Raw genomic sequence first — 21,970 nt, 5'->3', positions numbered from 1 at the left:
CCACTTTTTTTCTTTTTTTTTAAGGAAAAATTTGATCTGGAATCAAAAGGGTACCGGGGTGTCAAGTGCAACCGGTGAGCACAGGCGGCCTTTCCCTGAACAAAGGCCGTAGGTTGTAGCTCAGGCCATCTGGAAGTGCTTTCTGCCTCAGGGAGGCTTGGTGGGCAGGAGGAGACCGCCAGGTTTGATCGGGAGCCTGTCGACGCTGCTGGTCAAGTGTTCCAGAAAAGAAAAGGCAAAGAAAGAGGAAATAAAAAGCCAAGCCCAGTGGCCTGACTAGGGACCGTCATTGTAAGACATGACAACGTTTTTCCTCAGTGGTGTACTGCCGCTGCGGGAGTTCGTGTTGGGTTTTAGAGAGGCTAGTTACAGTCCCGCTCCCAAAATTCCCCTGCAGATGAATGTCCGGGATGTGATACCTTTGAATCCAGTTTTCCGCTCACTTTCTGCCAATGAGATGAAGCTAAGGAGTGGTAAAAACCGATACGAGAAGTATGTGCTATGGTTCCTAACTCCGGTTTCTGGGATCAAACAGCTGCTTTGCATTACTTTAGGGGAAGCTGGGTTTTGATGTATCAGTGTGTTATGCAAAATGCTGATGGAGCATTTTGGTATTTTGCTTGATAAAACCTATTCTGCTCCTGTACTGCAGTTGGTTTTATACATTTTCTGCTCTGGGTGTGTACATAATATTGAAGGACTTAACCACTGACCCAATTAAAAAAAAACCTTCCTAGTGCTTGTAGTCTAATTGAATTTCTATAAAGGCTTAGGTCTGCAATCTAGTTTTCACTCCTGAGCACTTCTAACCTGCTTCCCCATGATTTCAAAGATGTTAAGCAATACCTTTACCTTTTAAGTATAATGATCAGCTCTAACTATAGTTGAACTAAAGCAGAAGAAGGAATTAGTTGTTATTGAGAGGTTCATTATTTTAAATGATCTTTTCCAATACATCTGGGCAAAGATGACTGGCCATATGATCTGTTGTTACCCATCAGCATAATTCTGCCAGTTTCAGCCAATCCAATCTGACCAAACCTCATCTGAGACACTCTCCAAACAGTAGTTGGAGAGTGGATCTTGTACAATATCCCAGACATAGAAAGAAAATCTCTGAAGAAAGAAGATCGCATAGTTTTAGAGTCCTCCTCTGCTGGATGTCTGATCTGATAGGAAAAGCTTGATTTCTACCTCACTCACAATATGCTCTGTTGCCATAGGCAACTTGAGTAGTGGAAGCTGTGACCACTGATAATTCTCTCAAGAAGCCATCTAGTGATGAGGGAGTATGCTACTGAGCATCTTCTTTTCTTTCCTTGGGTTTGTCTTGGTTTTTCTTCCCACATAGAGTCTCTTGCTAGGTGTCATAATTTTTCTCCCCCTAGTATTTTTTTAAATCAGCCCCTTTCTATTCCACAGTACAAACCTTTATTATATGCTGCCTCTTTCAGATACGTACCAGAAACCTGCTTACTCTGCCTCTTTTAACTCAACTTCCTTGTCTCTTTTCCATGCAGCAGCACATGCTGGGAGCTGACAATCTGGAAAGCAACTTTGTGGAAAAAGACCTGGGGGTCCTGGTGGACACCAAGCTGAACATGAGCCAGCAACATGTCCTTGTGGCAAAGAAGTCTAATGGTATCCTGGGCTGCATTAGGAGGAGTGTTGCCAGCAGGCTAAGGGATGTGATCCTTCCCCTCTACTCAGCACTGGTGAGGCCACACCTGGAGTACTGTGTCCAGTTCTGGGCTCCCCAGTACAAGAGTCAGTAGAAAGGATCTCTCACATCTTCCTTATCTAACCAGTCGTTCCAAGTGTTGGAATGCTTGACAGATTCATCAGGTCCTGTCTCCATTTTCTTCATCATCTGCATAAGTTGAACTCCATAAACTTGCTTTCTGGAGCCTTGGTCACTTTTTATCACTTCTTTTCTATTTCTAATATTTTAACATCTTTTTGAAATATGACTTATGGTTCTGGATACAGTAGTGTATTTAACGGTGCAAGGTAAAGAAGTAAGATCTCTCCTCTGCTTCTGTGTCATAGTCCCTTTTTCATACCTGCAGGGATTGCATTAGCCCTCTCAGCTGTGAAACACACTGTAGTTCTGGCAAACTGAAAGGCAAGTGAAAGCTGTTTTCATGGTGTATCTTGAGACCCTTGAGAAAAGTCTCTCTCAGATTGTGGATTCTGTAATATTTGTAGGGCAGAGGGAGGGCAAAGATGAAAAAGGGTGTAAAAGAAAGTTGTTGAGGTGGTAGAGAGGTTCTCAGTTTTGAACACTCTGAAAATGGAGCAGTTTCTCTTGCTAACAGCAGTAGAACTAGGCTGAGGAAAGCTTTAGAAAATTATTCCAAAACAAACTAGTTATGCTTTTGGTTTAACTTGTATGTTTCAGAAGAGGGTGGGAAATATACATAGTTCATTAGCTGTGCATGTATGTATGTAACTGCAATTTGAGCTGTTCTCATCTCATCTTTCCATTTTTTCCTAGTTCTGTGTCCTTCTGAAATAATAAGCACTGCTTATTTGGAATGGGTGGCTAGGCATAGGTTTTATGATTTTCATGAGTTTTTGTAAGAGCTATATTAACAAAAGCAGTGGACAAAAGGTATGCATGTCTCAGCATCAAGCACACACCAAGTGCAGGAAAATTTGGTCTTGTATATCTGCCATAAAATTCACAAGTGTGTAAGGAGGTATGGCAAGTCAAGGACTGTGAGAATATTCCGGATTTCAGAACTTCTGTGGAGAAGCTCTCCTTGCTAGTGGCACTGCTGCTGGCTGGAGAGTAGCCTTCCCCAGAAGGCAACGGGCAGACAGCTGCCAGAACCTTTTATTTCCTGGGGTCTGTGAAGAAGGGGCTTGTGCCTAGGCTCTGCACTTGATGCATGTGCACTTCCTGTTGCAAGCCAGCCTGGTGTGTCACTCTTTTCCTTACACTTTCTCAGCCCTCATCCATTTCCCCCTCTTTCTTTTCTTCCACCAGCTTTCCTGCCTAATTGTATTTTTTGTCTTAAGAACCTTCTGGTAGCCCATCCTGAGATCAGAAAACATGTCTTTCTTAGACCCTTCCCTGCCCCCAGCATTATGACCCTCCCAGTGCAGATGGGAAAGCAAAGAGAGACCAGTTATGAACTATGACAGCCCAGCATTCCAGGGTAGATAACTATTTCATATCCTTTTTTTTTTTTTCCCTCGCGTTTTTCCTTCTGAGTTTGGAAAGGAGAGAGGAAGAGAATTTGAAACCAAAACTTAGAGGTCATACACACAAGAACTAGGTTTCTTTAACAGAATTGCCATATTTCTGTGGTCAAATGTAACGTCCAGTAGCAAATAATTCACCTGAAGAGGAAAAAGTCCACTAAGGGATGTTTGCCATGAGATGGTTTGTTAATGACAATCCCCTCAGAAGTGACTGTGGAATATTCTGGAAATGCAACGCTTCACTGTCCCCTCACCTGTTAACCATAGGAAAAGTATTGCTTGTTGCAGTAGCACTGGCTGACATTAAGAAATCCGCAGTAAAACTAACTGACTTTCCTCTTCACTCATGACCTGGATGATGGGAGAGAGCGTGCCCTCAGCAAGTTTACAGATGATAAAAAGCTGGGAGGAGTGGCACACCAGAGGGTCGTGCTGCCATCCAGAGGGGTCTCAAGAGGCTGGAGAAATGGACAGAGAGGAACCTCAACAAAGGGAAATTCAAAGTCCTGCACCTTGGGAGGAATAACCTCATGCACCAGTACAGGCTGGGGCAAACCATCTGGAAAGCAGCTTTGCAGAAAAAGACATGGATGGCCTAGTGGACAAGTTGAAGATGAGGCAGCAGTGCGCCCTCGTGGCAACGAAGGCCAACAGTATCTGGGCTGCATCAGGGAAAGCATTGCCAGCAGGCTGAGGGAGGTGATCCTTCCCCTCTACTCAGCACTGGTGAGGCTCCACCTTGAGTCCTGTGTCCAGTTCTGGGTTCCCCAGTACAAGAGAGACATCAACATACTGGAGAGAGTCCAGCAAAGGACCACAAAGATGATTAAGGGACTGAGCATCTCTCATCTGGGGAAAGGCTGAGTGAGCTGGGACTGTTCAGCCTGGAGAATAGAAGCCTCATGGAGATCTCATCAGTGTGTATGAATGCCTGAAGGGAGGGGGTGAAAAAGACTGAGCCAGGCTCTTTTCAGTGGTGCCCGGTGACAGGACCAGAGGCAATGGGCACAAACTGAAACACAGGAGTTCCCTCTGAACACAAGGAAACCCTTTTTTACTGTGAAGGGTGACTGAGCCCTGGAGCAGGTTGCCCAGATAGGCCATGGAGTCTCACTCCTTGGAGACATTCAGAAGCTGTCTGGACATGGACCTGGGCACCTTACTCCGGGTGACCCTGCTTGAGCCGGGGGTTGAACTGGACAATCTCCCTAGGTCCATTCCAACCTCAACTATTCTGTGATTCAGTGCTGGTTAATCGGTGAACATGAAGCAATCTATCACAACTGTAAGTCTGATGACAGGATTTTACCTTAGGGCTTTGGATACTGGTTTAACTCACCGTTTCCATTTCTTTGTTAGCATTTTCTGAAATCCATAATGTTATGCCTAAAAATAAAGGAATGGTGTTTTTAAGTGAAGCTGTTATATGCTGCGGTTATGTAGTGGGTGTATGCTCGTTTGTTTGCTTGCCATGTTTATAGAGTCACTAAATGACTGAAAGCATGCTGTCAAAGAAAAAACTACGAAGTGGGTGAGGAGATAGCCTGGAAATCTGAATGTATTCCTATGGAGGACAAAAATGCCAGCACATCAGCTACACTTTTCTTGTGCCTTGCTACTGTGCTCATTACATCTGCTAGCACAGAGGATTAATGCATTTGAACAGATAGAGACAAACTAAGATTTTCCCTGAAGCCCATCCGCTTTTTTCCCCTTAACTGTCTTTAGATGCAGGAGGGAATTAGAGTTGATTTTAAGAGCGAGAAAAGAGGAGGTAGAGAAATTGATCAGGTAATAGAAGGAGGTTGGCAGCCTAAGTAGGGGGATGGCAAGGGGGGGAAACAAACAACTTCACTAATTAGGAACAAATTAAGGATGAAAGGGAGTTGTGAAAAGATAAACCTAACCCACCATGTGACTTTTTTCACTAGTTACAGCTGCTGATAGTGATAGTAGACAGTGTATCGGGGTGAAAAGCCCCCTCAGAGGTACTAAGACGTTGCAAAAACTGTTGAATTTCCAAGTGCTAGGAATTTTTTTTTTGTGCTGAGTGAATGTGCTAGAGAAGGACTCTTGAGTCCTAGCATAGATTTCCAGATACCTTATCCATTGTGGAGGAACTGGTTATTGTTTTTCTCCTAGGGACAAACATGAAAGGTTGGTGATGTTTTTTTTCCTCAGTGCGTAAAGCTGACTGTAAAAGCAGCACACGAGGATTTAGGGACTAGTAAGAGAGTTCCGAGACTGTGAGTTCAAGAGTGTATGTGTATGTGCGTGAATCTAGTCATATGGAAGACAAAAGACCCACAAGGCTTGTTGTTTGGGTAGGAGCAAGGTAGGGTTTAGCCGTTGTCCTGATGACCTCAATGTTAGTGAGGATTTGAGGTGGATGACTTGAGTGGGAAGGGAGAATGTTGAAAAAAATGAACTGAATTACAGCATGTGTTAAAAAAAGCAAGAGAGACAACATAAAACTAGTCAGTATCTACCTGATTTAGTATACCTGATAGTTTAACGCAAGGCTTATTTAAGGAACCAAATGTTAATCAAGAGTTAGAGAAGATTGTGTGACCCACTGGAGATCTATTTGACAACCTGCAGCATAGAATCAAAAGGCCAAATTTTTAGACTGGAATTTTGAGGTGTATAGATCAATAAATCAAGGAGATATGCATACATAGAATTGTGCACATATATCCGGATCCATGAATGAACATATGAAACCTTCAGCTGTGCCATTCTTGGTCATTGCAGCAATACCTTTTTTATTCATTTGCTTCCAAGAAATAATTCTGGGAGTGTTTCCTCCCTGAGAACACCAAATGTGGGTATTACCCAATATACTGCTTTAATGGCAGGAGAATAAAACACCAACACAGAAAAAGACATATATTTTAATAAATCATTAAATAAGTTTGCTAGCAAATATAAACTTCTACATAAAAATAAAACCTTTAACTTTTAATAAAATTTGAATGATATTAATCTGAATGAAAATATTTGGAATGTTAGTGTAATAACTTAATAAACTGACTCCCAAATGGTTTAGCTAACTCAAAAGGACATGCACATTCTCTCACACACTTGAAAATGGAGTAAAAATTGAGGTGGAACCTAGCAACTCACAACATCATTTAACAGAAAAGAATATTTGTACCCAGCAGAAACTGTACAGAATATATGTCCCCAGACTGCAACTCTGAGCTGAAATTTGTCTTGAGAATGTGATGCTCATGTCCTTGCTCTTGCTGAAAATGTCAGACCTACAAACACAATCAAGACCTCAGAAGACTTTTGTCTCAATTCTACTGCCTTCTTCCTCCTGAAAGATGCCAATGCTGTTAAAGAATATAAAGTGCAGAGATCGTTCAAGATTGGAGAACTGGCACATTTTGAGTGAAACAGAGAATCTTTTCTGAAAGGTTAAACTACTTCCTATAGCTAGGCATACCATAGCGTACAGATTGCTCTATCTTCAAGGTTTGAAGCAAAATTAAGAAAGGGAGAACATCGTCAACCAAATTGGAACATGACCTACTTATAGAATATTTTTTTGTTATCTGCTTAGCTTAATTTTGTATATTTAGATTTATACACATATGAGTGATACCTCATGCTTTCATTTTCTGTCCCTGCATCCACCTGAACAACTAGTACAGCATCCGGCCAGAATACAGAGGAACAAAGTGTGGAGGTACTAACTGTCTGGTCATATTAAGCTTGGATGGTAGTAAAAAAAAGTTACTATAACCAGAAATTATGTTTAAAGCAAGTCTTTCCTTCAGGTGATTTCTAGTTTCAAATGCCTGATAGGAGTTGCAGGACTTTTCTCAGAAGGCGGGGAAGTGCCCTGAAGTTCCTCTTTCTGCTGTGGAGCTTTACAAGAAAGTTACTGGTACAAAGCCACACTGGCTCTGCCAAAAGCGCTTATGGCTCATGATTAATAGCCTGCCTCTGATCATGTTTCCAGTGATGGTTATGATTCACAGATTTTGGCCTAACTCTTTCTATTTCTGAGACATTCCCTTCTGTAACCCATGCAGCTTTGCCTTCTTCATTGACTCTCAGGATTTTACAATGTCACAGTGCGTAATGAAAGATACAGCAAAAAGATAGTCATGCAGACAGGCAGAGCACCATATTTACTACTCTTCTGGAGCAAAAATAAAAGCAGAGAATACTGGACAGTGGATTTCAGCCATCAGACAAAAATGTTGCATGTTGTTCTGCAGGGTATCTGGGAAGGATTCTTGTTCTGGCAGAGCATCTAAGAATATGGGACCTCAGGCCTTGCTATGTGCAGAGATGGTTCCCAGTCAGCAGTCTCGCTGATGGCCTTGGTTTCAAGCTGGATAGCTTCTAGACTGCTAGACTGACACCTAAAATAGATTAATATGTGATTTACAGAAACGTGAGAAATAGGAGCTTAAAAAGAGCTGATAGTAAATGTCCAGTTATCTTAGGATTCGGAAAAAGAATGAGGTGGGGCTCAGGACCCTTGGCTGTGTAAGGAAACAGGACTGACTATGAGGAATGCATTTCCCTCTTGCTACAAGGAAGGATAGACTCTGATGTCAGCATGAGGATCCTTTCAGTGCAGAATAAACCCTGGACTGCTGAGACGTAGTCTTGGAACAAAATAGAGAAATGCAATGTAAAGATCAAATTCTGTTCCTAGTACAAGATGATTCTTCCAGTCCAGTGCTGGGCAGCCTGTGGTGGAGCAATGTCTTGATCCTTCAGCTCTGTGATGACATAGATACTTGCACTTTACGGAAGCCTCATCTCATCCCTCCCCCAGCTCCACCTTTCTTATAAATGGTGATGGACAAGAAAGGTTTATACAATTCAATGATTTTAAGAGCCAAATCTACCAAAAAAACAGAAAAAAAGGATGAAACTGCAGGAAGAAGTGGTAAGCTGGTGCCATGGCAGTCTCACAGAGCACAAAGAGGGAGAAGTGGATCCCAGGACAAGACAGGAGAAAGATGTTTTGACTTGCTGCTGGATGGACTAAGTTGTTGCAGGAACTAAATTGTCCAGGGAAGTTTAGCTTAAGTCCAGCATGAGACCTAACTTTCTGTCAGCAGCTTGAATGTAGGTAAAGGGATGATTACAAAGAGCAAAGCCTGTGACTTGAGGGACAGTAGAGCTGAATGAGAAGTAATAACTTACTCTGGCTGGTAGATGAGATATTTCTGTTCTTCTTCAATAACACAAAACCCAGAAGAAGTGTGATTAGTACAATCACAGCTATAAGTGGGCCAAAGAAACTTATCTTCACTGGCTCCATTTCTTCCCCCTGCATCTCTGAATAAGAAAACGGAGGAGATGATACACAGAGCAAAGATTTAATTTGGTGACATTAGCTTAAACAATCTCTCCCAAAGTTATGTGAATTAGAAGTTTAGGGAAAGGCACTCAGCATCCTTTGCTTTTACAGTGCTTTAATAGTGTCAATAAATCACTATCCACATTGCATTATTTCCATTTCAAATAACTAGCGAGACTACCAGGTCTTAATGGCCACTTCAACAACAGTAAGGCAAAGTACTCTTTCTGAAGGTTGGGTAACATGTGAGAGATCAGCAACTTAAGTAATACAAGAGCCTACGAGGCAGCTACTGTGCTACTGTGCAAGTTTGAAGAACCTGGGATATGTTACTACTTGGTATCTGTTAGAAATGATGGTCAAAGCCTAATGAAATGCCGTAAGGGATGTGAAAGTAGCAGGGAATGCAAAGGAGTTTCCCTCTATCTCTAGTTATTGTGCTTTTGAGTTTTTGGTTGCTAGGGTTAGCAACTGATAGTGCTTCAGTTATCACCAAACAAAGCTTTTGTTTATGTGGAGTTCCTAGTTTCTTACCCACCATCACTGCTTATCAGGTGGCTACTTTCATAAAGCCAGGGAGGAGAGAAGAAGAATTGAATAGGGAAGAGGAGGATGCAGCACTATAGCTAATATATAGCTAATATAGCTAATATAGCCATGTTAACAGTCATGAGCAATGTGTAGAGCTGTGCAAACCTCAGAAGACTTCTGTATTGTATTTTAATATTATTTAAAAATCCTAGAATGTAAGGACATCAGAGGCAGTTTGCCATATCTAGCATTGATGACTTAACCGTTTAGCTAAATTTATATGAAGAAAACTGCACTGTGGAACTTTTTTCAGCATGAGTGGCAAGCCTCTCTTACATCTGCAATAGTAAGGTGCATGCCTGTACTACCTTGGTAGGCTTTCCTGCAATGCTGTCATTCCCTTTTGGCTCCCTGTTCCTGTCAGTTGAAGCACAGCTCTCCATCTTCAACATTGTCTAAAGGAGACATGTGCAAGCCAAACGAACTTACGACCAAAGTGGGAATTGTCTTTATTTTGATGTGCTTATGCCATAGCTTACAAACAAAAATATGTCAAAGGATGTTTTCCTGTCCCAGGAGATAAATAAAATACAGCTTTAGTTTAAAGAAAGGATCAGTCATGTGGAACCCTGAGATAATTCAGCAGTAAAGTCTTATTGGAACTCAGGTCCCCAGCTTTTTCTTGCAAGGGGTGTCTGAAAACAGAGACACAATCTCAGAGAAAAAAAATCCCCAAATAGTCATTTTGGAATGCGCACTTCGTTCTGCCAAATATTAGGAAAACCACCAGGAATGCTTCTGAGACTAGTCAGTTTCATGGCCTTTACACTTAAACTCAGCACAGTCTATTTGGCAGTTTGTGAGCCAAATCTGGTCCAAGGAACTCTTCTATTTAGCCTTCTGCCTGTCTCCAAGGAATGATTAAGAATAGCAGCTCAAGCACTTAAACATCAGAAAAAAACTTTTACTGTCAGGGTGGTCAAACACTGGAACAGTTTGATGAGAGAGGTTGTGGAGTCTCTATCCTGGGAGATATTTAAAACTCAACTGGATAAGGCCCTGCACTACCTATTGACCCTACTTTGAACAGAGTGGTTGAACTAGATGATCTCCAGATGCCTCTTCCAACCTCAACAGTTCTCTGATTCTGTGAAGTGGCAACCTCTCTTAACAGCTGTCGCCTCCAGAGACTGGTTGCCGCCTAATCCAGACATCCAGGTTGCTTTGTTGCTGCTGCAGCAGCATCTAGGGAGGGGATGAACAGGGCTGTGTTCTGGATTGTGTAGCAGTAGCCTTCCTTCTCTGTGCCCTCTCCTTGCTGTAGTAAGACTTCCCGTATGGAAAGGAGAGGGAATTTGGTGGCCGTGGCTGTTGGTGAACACGATGGAGAACATACAACCCTTGTAACCAACTCCTACTGATACTTAGGGTTTATTCACTGCCTTGACTATGCTGCTATCCATGATCAGCTCTACTGCAATGTGCCCTGCTCCTACCCATGCAAAAATCGGAATGGGCAAATGGAGACTCACCTATGCCTAGTGGCACTGAGACAAGGCTTCCCAGCTGCTCTCCAAGGTGAAGCAAGCAGCTAATATTAGTGAGGGTGTTTGTAGGAACTGTGATATTCAGCTTGCTAGTAACATTGTACAGCTTTGTTACAGCATCCTGTGAGACATCCATGCGACGCATAAGCCTGTGTGTTTTGTTTTCGTGTGAAATTAGCCAAGTCATCTGCTTGGGCTCTGGATAGCCTCCGCTGGAAGAACAGGAAAGATTCAAGTATTCATTGGGCTTTAGTTCCCCAGTGTGGAGCCATGCTATCTCAGGTTGACTATAGTTGGCTGAAATAGACCGAAGAGAAAGAATCATGAGTCAGACATACCACATCTCGTGACAGTTCCTGCCAATTATTTAAGATTTTCAGGCAGAAGCAAGTATAAACAATTTTCTCAGGAAAACAATGGGAGTCCCAAGAAGGGTTTGTTATGGTTCTGGTGTACATGTAGACTTGCTGCTCCTTGTCCTCAGGGTGTTTTAAGGACGTAAGTCTGATCAGCCAGACAATGGGCCTTTGTCTCTCCCACTTCTTTTAGATCCATTGACACAGAATAATCAAACCTGGCCTGCTTGCAGGTCAGTGCTTAAGCACAAAATGGGAATGGGACACAGTGCTGCCTACTCTTGACCTCCTGATTAGGTAACAAGAAAACCGCAAACTTCTAAGTGTGAAATGTAGAGAAAGAAATCATCTGAGGGACTTCAGATGGGGTAAGTTGAAGGTCCAATGCTGTCATAGGTAGAAATATCCTTGGTGTCTGTCAGTATTATAAGTAATCATTTTGCAGCATATAAAGTAATTCACTCATCTTAACTTGATAGTAGGCCTCCCTTAGCTCAGCTTTTTATGTGGAAGTGACTACAGTACAAGTTTTTTTACTTTGTGTCATTGGATACTCATCCCAGTCAATGAAAAACATACCTATTGCTTTAAAAAGTCAAGTTTCCCAGGCAAGAAATAGTTAGTGAAACAGGATTGGAAAGAATTATTTAAACATAAAATATGAATGATGAATGGAAGCTTTTAACCAATAGTCTTTATTAAATAATCTCCCAAATACTCTCAAGCAGGATTTGTTTGGTTAAAAGGTCATGGTAGAAATAGTAGACTATAATGGAAAAGGAGAAGGAGAGAATGTAGACATAATACTGACTGCACGTTGGCATACAGCAAGTTAAAAAAAACCCAACAACAACAAAACCCAAGAAACAGACTCAAGACTTCATTGAAAATACTTAATTATTTTAGTGCCAATAGGGCTAAAGACAATACGGAGAAATATTGGAGAAGGGAAAAAGGATTCTTAGAAAAATATGAGCCCAAGAGGATCTGACTCTTCTGCACACACACTAAATGTGTTGGATCCAGGCTCTAATCCTTGCCCTAGTGAATTCTTAATATGGATGGATGAAGAAATATGATGTTGCTTTTATTTGCTCTATCCCAACACACAGGGAGTAGGATTTAGCTTAGTCACTTAAATCCCCAAGAGAGTCCACGGCTGTGAATTCAAAATGGAAAAAGCCCCACCTTTTTCATACCCCAAAATTTAGTTAAGTTTTCCGTCAGGAGAGGTCAACCTTCCTCTTTCTCCTCAAGGTCTGACTTGTTTAGCTGACTGCTCACTCCAGCTTCTGGTCTGGAGTGTTTATTCTCTCCTTGGCATTTTATAGGGAGGGCAGGAATGTAATCCATGGCTGTGAAACTTGCCACATCATCCAAGTGATTTAAGAGTTTCAATATTATTGACAGTAAACAAGTGGAAATAGTGGAATAGACCCTGATCAAAGCACTTCTGTTTTATGGCTTCTGGAACCTCAATTTACTGAAAAGTCATATTGGCTGCATGCAGAGTGTGGGCTACGTATATGTGAGCTTTGGATTGTTAACAGAAAAGCATGTTTCAGGAAGTCTTTTGTATTTAAAGATAACATGTCTTCCAAAAAGGCTATGGGCTTAGATTTAAATACCTCAAGAGACAGCAGAGCCATCAAGCCCTTAATATTTTTCTCAATGGCTTAATCACCCTACCTCGTTTTGTTCTATTTTCTAAAGTGACAATGTGCCTTACTTCTCACATGCTTCCAGCCACTGGCTGTTTTTGTATCTTCACTGAATTAATTAGCCTTCTTTTTTTTAATATCCAGTATTTTATGTGTATTTCAGGTTCCCACACTCTGGAAACAAGACTCTGCTCAGTCTTCTGTGTTATAAGGTAATCAAATCGATCTTTAATGTCTCCAGTTGGACTGTATTTTTTCCAGCCTTCAGATAACTCTAGTAGAGCTTTTCTTCATGCTTTTAAGTTTTCCAACATCCCCTTTAAAATGAGGACACAAACTGTTATGTCTCTATTCTGACATAAGTTTCACTCCCAACACTTTGAATAGCACATATTTTGAAATAGCTTCCCTAGTCTCACCTACTTCCCTTATTGATCCATCCAAAGAAAGGACTAGAGACATGCTATAGCAGCGGAATTTCCAGTTAAGCTGCTTGTCACCGTGGTCCCTACCTTGCCTGTTTTAAGAGCCAAAGCTCTCCATTGTGAAGCCCTCCCTTCTTTCTGGAGAAGGATCTGTGTTCATTGTTCTTATATAAATCATCCTGGCTGTACACAATACATATAATATACATATATCTCTCTATATATTGTCCTAATGTAATACATATAAATAACACATTTAAACTGTATCAGAAGGTACTTCAGTATTTCTGAATGGGCTTGGTCACCAAATGATCTGGATAGCTTTGTATGACTGCCCTATCATTCTTGCACAGCACTCAATCTTTCTTAGGTCCATTTTAAGTGTGACACACCATACTACAAAAAACCCTCTATGTATGATATGAGATTCTAATTAAGAAACAGCAGGTAACCACAGGTATATTTCAACATTTGTATTTTTCTTCTAATTATTTTTAAGTTTTTTTAAAAATATGATTTTATACTGCTCCTTCCTTTGGGAGCTTATTGAACAGAGAGTCATTTGGAAGGAACACAGCAGCGCATAGTTTAAAACAGTCTTCCTAAGTTAAACCTTAAAAGGTCTAGGAGAGTTTTAGTGCCTAATTATGAGACTTCTATAACATGTTGCTCAGATGATGGCTAAGCTGATAACTGATTTAACTGCTTGAATTAACTGAACAGTTGATGCTAAGGATCTCTTAAACTGGAGGCCTTGATACTGAGTGCATATCATGAATTTCTGAGTTCTAAAACTTTGCTGAAAATACTTGTCAAGTAGATTCTGGGAGAATCAAAACTAACAATCTAGGTTTTCTATCTGTGGATCGAGGGAACACTTGCTGGTAGCACAAAGCTAAACAGGCTCAGACATCCTGGTACTCAGTTTTTGGCTGCTGTTACACATGGCCTGTTCTCTTTTGAAGGAGTAAGCTGAAGTGTGAAAACACCAGCGGAAGTTAGAAGCTGTTGTTATTAATGACTAGCATTATCATAGTGGAAGAGAGAACACAGGCATAAGGACAAAGGTTACCAACAGAACAGTTTAAAATAGAAAAACATTAGGAAAATATATTAGGAATTACTAAAAATATTAGAAAATATTAGGAAAAGATTGCTTCCTCACTTCCATTCCCCTGTTAAAAGATTTTCTGCCTTTTCCTCTGATAACACGCAAGAAATCAGGTTGAATCTCATCAACGCACGCATTTTTTCTTCAGAGATATTTTCAGTCTTCCTTTAACTGAACATACGAATTTCTACTCCTCCACGTGAGCTGCTCTTTTCTTTATTTTCCCTGCAATTTATATGATCATAAAATAGCTGTGTGTTTGCAGAAATCTTGTTATGTTTCAACTGTAATTTACCACCAACGATGATAACTACTGCTACTTTTAATAGAAGGTAATGCATCAGATGCAAATAAAGAAGTGTATTTTCCAGAGTCCTAAAAGCCATAAAACTTGCAGGAGGCAAGAGGAAGAAGGCAGAATGGTTTTCACTATAAAGTATGACAGGGTGGGAATCAGGAATGATGCAATATTGAGCAAATTATGGTCTAATTTTCTACTTCTTCTGACTGCTTCCACCTGAGTGCTTTTCATTCAGAGCTGAGGATCTTCTATTAAGAAAGCTCTTATCCATCTTTAGAAATTCTGCTCCAGTGCAGGTACATCTTCAGTGGCTTGGGGACAGTACCACACATTTCTGAACGGAACAAAGTGACAGAGAACCCCCCCCCCCAAAACCCCCAGACCAGATGACAATTAGAAGAGATTACTTACCAATGATGTGCAGTAAGCACTCAGATGTGTGTATGACCTTTGGCGTTCCTTTATCTCTGTGCTGTATAATACACATATAGTGTCCCTCATCCACAATTCCTGCATTTAACAATTGCAAGGTCCATTTGTCCATATCCATCTTGGTGCGATTTATATATTTAGGACTAAGGTTATCAAGTTTTTCTTGGCCGTAGTATACTTCGTGCACCACTTCAACAGCGCCTTTTTGCCAAAAAACTCTTAAATCCTTTATGTCAGTTTTCTGAGAGTTTGGAAAATAGCAGGATAGGTATGCAGTGTGATTGAGAAACGACTTCACCTGATGCACACTGGCAGCAATACCTTAGACAAAGAGAGAGAAGAAATTAAGATTTCCATCAGCTACAAAATACCATTAAGTATTTGCACTCACAGAGGCAACACATAACAACAGTAGCAATAAAAACACCAGCATTTAGACACAAATTCTCCCACTAGGTATGACAGGACACATAGTTCTTCAAACTGACTCACTTAGTCTTGTGGAGTTCAGGTCATAAAACTGTTTCTTATTTTTCTTCCTATATTTTACTTTCCAAAGAAGGCCTACCACACAGAGGTTGCGAGCGTCTATATTTTGGAAGACTTATCTGCAGGCAAAAGGTCCAAACCATTCTTGTATGTGGCATCCCGAGTGTAATGAGATTCTGCCACAAAGGAGATGATAGTTGCACAATTTCTTGTTCAAAAGTTGAGTTCATCCTCCTAATAAAATAACACAGCATTGCAGTTTTGAAGAAAATGTGAAGTGCACACTGTGTGGTAAACGTTGGTGTCTAGGGAATATATGACCAGAAGGTCAGAAACAGGTGAACGCTTTCAGTCTCACTGAAGAATTAAAGTTTAATGACAAATTAAATGTCAGATTTAACTGTTCTGTAATTAATCTAGAGTTTAATGACAGATTAAATGTCAGATTTAACTGTTCTGTTGCTGATCGTGTTAACAGAAATAGTCAGTAAACACAATTATGCCTTCATGCAAAGAAAGCATGAACTGTATTACACAAGGGATGATTGTTCTCCTGCTTTCATCAGTGCATGTATCCATTATTATGGGTGGCGATGGGCCAGGAGGACCGTCTTTTCTTGGAATGAGAAATGCAGTCCTCTGTCCCAGAAGATACTAACACCTCTGCTGTGTTCAAAAGGAGGAGATTTACGGTCTCTCTGCTGGTGCAAAGTTTTGACTGCTCTTCCAGAGCACCGGACTGCAAAATGATCTCCGCAGCTGCCTAAAACTCCAGTTGTCCCATATCAAACTGTCAGTTTTCAGTTTAATACTGCTCTCCTCTATAATATACAGAGGTGATATACACACATTTTAAAGATAGATTTAAATCAAAAATTTAAAAGCAACATAAAATAAGTGTAATGTAAAGATATAAGTTGAAGAGAGAAAGTACTTACTATATATTTTATAGAGTCCCTGCACACAATTTAAATACATGTCACATAGGCTATATGACCTTCATTGTGCAACGGAAATGATTAATTACTGCTAAGGAATGAGTTCTTAGTGGATAAGAAAGTATCACATAGCAGGACACAAATAATCAAAACAGTTTTTAAAATTAAAAATGCGCCTTTTACCTGGGAGAAGTATCATAGCATAAAGGAAGAATATGCAGACCTCCATGATGCTGTAAGAAGGAAGAATGAAAGAAATATGTTAGAGGTTGAAAACACGCCAGTACCTTCTCCAATACTCCCAAAGAAGTGGTAAAACAAGAAGAGTTTCAGCAAGAGAAAGACTATTGAGAAAGTTAATCTCACCTTTTCCCATGGACTGGTGCAAGGACTTCTGTGTGCTTCACAGCCTTTAGCAACAAGAAGCATGCCATGACAGATCTCTGGTTTACAGAGAAGGTGATGTGGCGCAGGATTACTGCAGACAGGATATGCAGTATGCAGGGGGGAACACAGAGCCCCCGGGGTGCAAAGGACAGGACGAGTACGCAGAACGCCTGTTGCGGAGGAAAGAGGAATGGGGACCATGCTTGGCCTGGCAGTGTGGGGAAGAAGATGGGGGAATTGAAAGTAGAGGGGGAGGAGAGGGTGACACAGAAGGAGGAGGTGGGGAAGACAGCGCGATGATGTCAGCTACCAGAAGCGATGAAGTGTGTGACCTTCAGTTTTGTAACAGGAACGTATCATTCACAACAGTAAACGATAACTGAGAGAAATCCTATATGGTTTAAAGACTTGAGGCTAAACAGCACATAATTTACGGTCAAGAAAAACTGGTATCTCTTTAGAAAAAGAGAAGAAAACCCCTGACTCATCTCATAAGCAAAACACTTCTATGGCTGCTTGGGTTCATGTGGTATAAGGGCCTATAATCTTGGTAAACAGCCAAATGTCATTCCCATGGACCGGTGAGAGAACGGCACCTGCACCTGACTGGCCTGTGGTTGCTGGTTTGCATTTTAGCAGCGCCTTTGTGTTTTTCCTGTGCCTTGTCCGTATATTTGGGAGAAGCCTCCACACCACCCATGCCAAGGTCCTTCGCTCTCCTCCTTTAAACAGCTCCAAATAATCCTCTTTTGCTGGAGCAGATGTAAAAACTTTTCAGCTCTCATAGTACTTAAAACCAGGGAGATTGCTGTCCGCTGTCCTGACTGGTAGTACAGCTTCCTGATGGTTTTCCATTTTTTGTCATGTTTTATTTTAAGCTGGTACACTTGGGTCTTTACCTTTACCCCAGGTCTCTGAAAGCAAGTATCTTTTTTTGTTTAATACAGAATTCCCCTCAGTCCGCTGACATGTTTTTGGGTGTGTTCTGTAATGTACAGAACTGTGAATGATATTTTTTCCAGACCAGATTCATCCTGCCTTTTCTTAGGAAAGGGGAGAAAGAAGCCCAAATGTCTCAGAGGATATAGATAATTTTCTTTGTGATCCACCTGTTGTAGCAGAAGAGGAGGGAGGGATGTGCAGAATCCATTGTTGTAGACAGAGGTCATTCTCTTTTCTCATTCTCATTCTCTCTCTCCAACCGCAATACTACATGGTCCACTTTTATCAAGGGGTTTTCCTCCTAGGCTGGGCCCCACTGAATTAAGCCACACAACTGATTGCCTAAATAAAATTGTCTGTGCCAAGCCACTGAAAACTGCAGAAACTCCTTCTCAGCAGTCATATTTCCTTCCTGTGAATAAGAATTTTTGCTTCCAGTCAAGTAAAAAAAAAAGGGTAGCCCTATTTTTTCCATCCAGTGCAGGTGTGTAAGAGAAGAAATTAAAATGATTTAGCAACTGGAAACACAAGTGAAGTAGAGAGAGTGCACTGCTACAGCTAGGCATGTTTTGCAATGAGAGTCTCACAGCAGCAAAGACCAAAACCGGAACTGAAAATAAGAGTGAGAGAGAGAAATAAAACCCAGGCAAAAATACCAGATAACACTGCTTGCCTTTCTTTATGGGTTGGATTTGGAGCTGTGAGGACAGAAGTCTCAAAGATCCTACATGGTTTCCTGGCTGCTGTCTTCCAGGAGAAGGCATCTTGCTGGGGGTGGCTGCATGAAGAAGGATCCCGTGAGTCTGGAGGGGGGTGTACACCCACATTCCCTGCAGCGGAGGTCACTGAGTGTGACAAGCTGCTCCTTTTACACAAGCTGCTTTATAAAGAGTTGCTGAATCATGAATCGGGCCACTAAAACGTCAGTGTTGGAAGCAGCTTCTCTTCCCCTTTTTTACAAGATGCCTTTAACCAGCAAATGTAAATCCTTGGAGCCAGTGTCCAGAAGACTGAGGGGAGGAAGGAGAATTACACAGTCTCTGTGTTGGCTACTTACACCATTTCTTTGGCATATTCAACACAAATTCTGTGCTCAATTCTCTTTTATATCTGCAGGCCATTGAAAGTCTGGTTATGTCCAGTATTGTTTAGCAGTCAAAGGGGACTAGGTAAGAGGGGAAAGATAGACTTTTCTTCAGGGTATGGCCCGCTGCTGGCAAATGGTGCAGACCAAACTGCCCTCTTCGCGGCCATGGCCCAGTGCATGAGCACTCTGCTCCACTTCAGAGCATTGTGGGTCTGTGTATGGATGTGCAGTTTTTCTGTTCACATGCTGGCTGCATCCAGCTATGGAAGTGGCACTTTTTCACGATGCCAGTGATAACTGATGAGATGGGAGTGGTTTGAAGACCCAGGGCTTAAAAATTGTCTCTGACATCCAGAATTATGTGAGGTCAGTCCATGGGAAGGTAACCATTTTCCCTTGCTAAATAAGGCCAGCACTATGTGGCATCTTTCTTGCCTTTTGAGGCTTTGTCAGCCATTCCTGGAGATGTCCCCATGACTCACAATTACAAATCATTTGTGGATGTCAGAGATGAAAAATGGAGAAGTATATTAATTGAAATGCAGTCAGTAATGACACTCAACCCTTTATTTACTATTTCTGCAGTCCAACCACTGAACGGAGAAGAAACCATGTGAGTACATGCACTTTACTGGCCCTATTCATGACTGCTTTGGTTTGGCCCAAACCAGTCTGAGAAAAGTCATGAGGCAGTTCCCACTTGGCTGAGTACAAGGGGACTCCTTCCCTGAAGAACTCTAAAATCGATGTTCGGGGAAAAGAGGCAACTTCACTCCCTTTACTTTTGAGGGCAATTGCCAGAAAGCCCTGTGCGACTTATTTTGAGATTGGCTTGTGCTTTCTGCCTCTTCTTCCTCCCAATCCAGCTTGTGAATCCAGCGTGTGAAAACCCAATACGCACAGTGAAGCGCGAAGGTCTTGGAGTAAACAAGAGCTTTGTATCTGGTATGCTTGCCTGGGTTTTCATTTGCTCTCTTTTTTCCTGTTTTCATTTTTGGATGTAGTCATTATCTTTTGAAAGACACTGTCAAATCTGTGCTCTTTGACTCCTCAGTTCCTTCACTGCCCTTCAGTTCCTTTCAAAATGTTCTTTTCTTACATGTTCTTACATGTAATTAGTTTATTTTCTTACATCAGGTACCTATCTTCTATGGGAAGACTCTCCTCCCCCATGTTTCATGATGAACTCAAAACAAAACTGGCCACTGAACTAGTAACCTACTCTTTTGACTTTTCTAATGTAGGGAATTTTTCTAAAAGTTCCACCCTGTGCAACACTGAGTAGCTCCATGAGCAGTGCTGTGAGCCTCCTGGTGGCAGGACATCTGTGACTTAGACTTTCCACCGCTGACCTGAAAGCTATCCTAGGGACTTCCAAATGAAATTCTGCTAAAAATGCATTTACCAGCCTTCTCCCATGTTGTAAACACAGGTTGATTTGAACAAGTGTTATCAAAGGAAATCACAACTTAAGAAAATTCCCTTAACGTGGCAAGGTCAGAGAATTCTAGGATGCCCTCCACCCAAATACTAAGCCATACAACCACACAAATATCCAACCAGGGACACATTTTAGAAACATACAATTACCCAGGCAACTTGTGTTTCCTATGTGCTTCTCCAGTTAGAAAGTGGCACTGTTTTAATCAATTGCTAACTCCTATTGCTCATTCTTTTAGAACAATCTTTTACTTCAAGTTACATTTAAAAATTCTGTCCTTGTTGTTTAATTATGTTGTTATTACATTAAAAAAAACCCTCTGCCTCCCTGATTTTTGATTTCTGAATGCATTTTGTGTTCCTCCCCACTATCCCCTCTTTCAGTAACATCCTTTTACTATATCTAAGGTCTCCAGGAGAACTGTGACTTTCTCTATGGTTCGGGGATCACTTTGCTCTAACATCCAGAAACTGCTCTTTTAATAACAATTAAACACTACCAATTATTTAAATAATACGTTTGGTCCAAAGATCATGGAGCATTCCACTGCCTCTTCAAGCAGAATTCTTCATCCACAACTAAAGGGCAGGTATCTCTGAAAGAGAGCACAGCGGCTGCCTAACAACGCACACTCCCACAGCACAAATCATAGGACACAAACATGTACTCCACGCAAGTGAAACGGCGAGGGAAATTCAGAGGGGAAGAATGTCATCAACCAGAATGAGATATTCGTTGGGATTAGCTGTGGTGTTTATTCTGAGTTCCACCTAAAGGACAGGTCAGGTTGACATGTTTTTCCACACTCTAAGCTACACCTGGCCACAGAATTGGCAAGTTGGTTGAACCACTTCTGCATCACAGGTACCACATCAGGTGACATCTGCCCTCCTTTCCCAGCCCTCGCACTTGCCTCAAGGTTAGTCAAGCAAACTTGTCAGCTGGGAAGTAGCAATTGCCGGATTCACTTCTCACCAGATCACACTAACCTGCTTGACTTTGCAACGAAACAGAGAAGGAGTGCACCTCTGTTCCCACACAGGTGACAATTTAGAGATACCAGCTGATTAACAGACCAGTCAGTTGCTGGAAGGGGGAATTCAAATGCCCGCTCCCAGGTTGTGCCTCCTACTTCTGCACAGGACACTGACTGGAAATGGCAGCATGGCTACACAATGCAGTACAGGCATAACCTCAAATAGCAGTTTGCAGAGCACCTCTGGTGGCAAGATATGTACTGTACACAAAAGGATGAATCTGTAGTTGATTCCTAACCTATACCCAAACACACCTAACAAGGATTAGCAGCCATACAATATATTCTATGTTTAGTCCCCAGGTATTACATTCTTTATTTTCAATAAGTGTCTTTCAAAACCAGCTGGACATGTGACACAAACCTCATACTGCTTCTTAAACAGGAGGATCACTGATCAGGAGCTATTTTTTCTTGCAATAAAGTAATCTCAATTATTAAATGAAGATGTGATATTCAGAAGTGCAGTTAAATGAGCCAAGCCCTCCCGCTCTCAGTTCTAGTGCTGAAATCACTCTGGGGACACATACTGATTTTCTCACAGTGCTTCTCATGGCACATTAACTGATTTACAAAGCTAAAGGAAGAGGTTTTGCCTTTTGGTTTTGGGTCCCTCCCTTCAATCACCAGAATTACAGTAGTTGTGAGGAAAAGACCTGATTCTCCTATCTACTGGTGTAAATTAAGACTGCCATCCTTATAACATGCATAATCGGAAAATGCCCTGCAGATCCACTTTGGTCC

The 21,970-nt window shown here is 41.5% G+C and overlaps 1 protein-coding gene across 1 annotated transcript; it reads right to left on the bottom strand.

The window, feature by feature from the left end:
• Positions 1 to 7,558: 7,558 nt before the first annotated feature.
• CD86 (CD86 molecule) lies at positions 7,559 to 20,725 on the bottom strand. The gene is given in 8 exon segments (XM_009287097.2): positions 7,559 to 7,589; positions 8,386 to 8,520; positions 10,606 to 10,917; positions 14,886 to 15,227; positions 16,517 to 16,566; positions 18,336 to 18,361; positions 18,364 to 18,492; positions 20,708 to 20,725. Coding segments are annotated over 8 exon segments (1,032 nt in total). The 3' UTR covers positions 7,559 to 7,569.
• Positions 20,726 to 21,970: the final 1,245 nt, after the last annotated feature.

The sequence above is a fragment of the Aptenodytes forsteri genome, unplaced genomic scaffold (assembly GCF_000699145.1).
Source record: "Aptenodytes forsteri isolate BGI_AS27 unplaced genomic scaffold, ASM69914v1 Scaffold216, whole genome shotgun sequence".
Lineage (NCBI taxonomy): Eukaryota > Metazoa > Chordata > Aves > Sphenisciformes > Spheniscidae > Aptenodytes > Aptenodytes forsteri.
The sequence above is the reverse complement of the archived record's forward strand: the minus strand, read 5'-3'. Positions and strand labels throughout refer to the sequence as shown.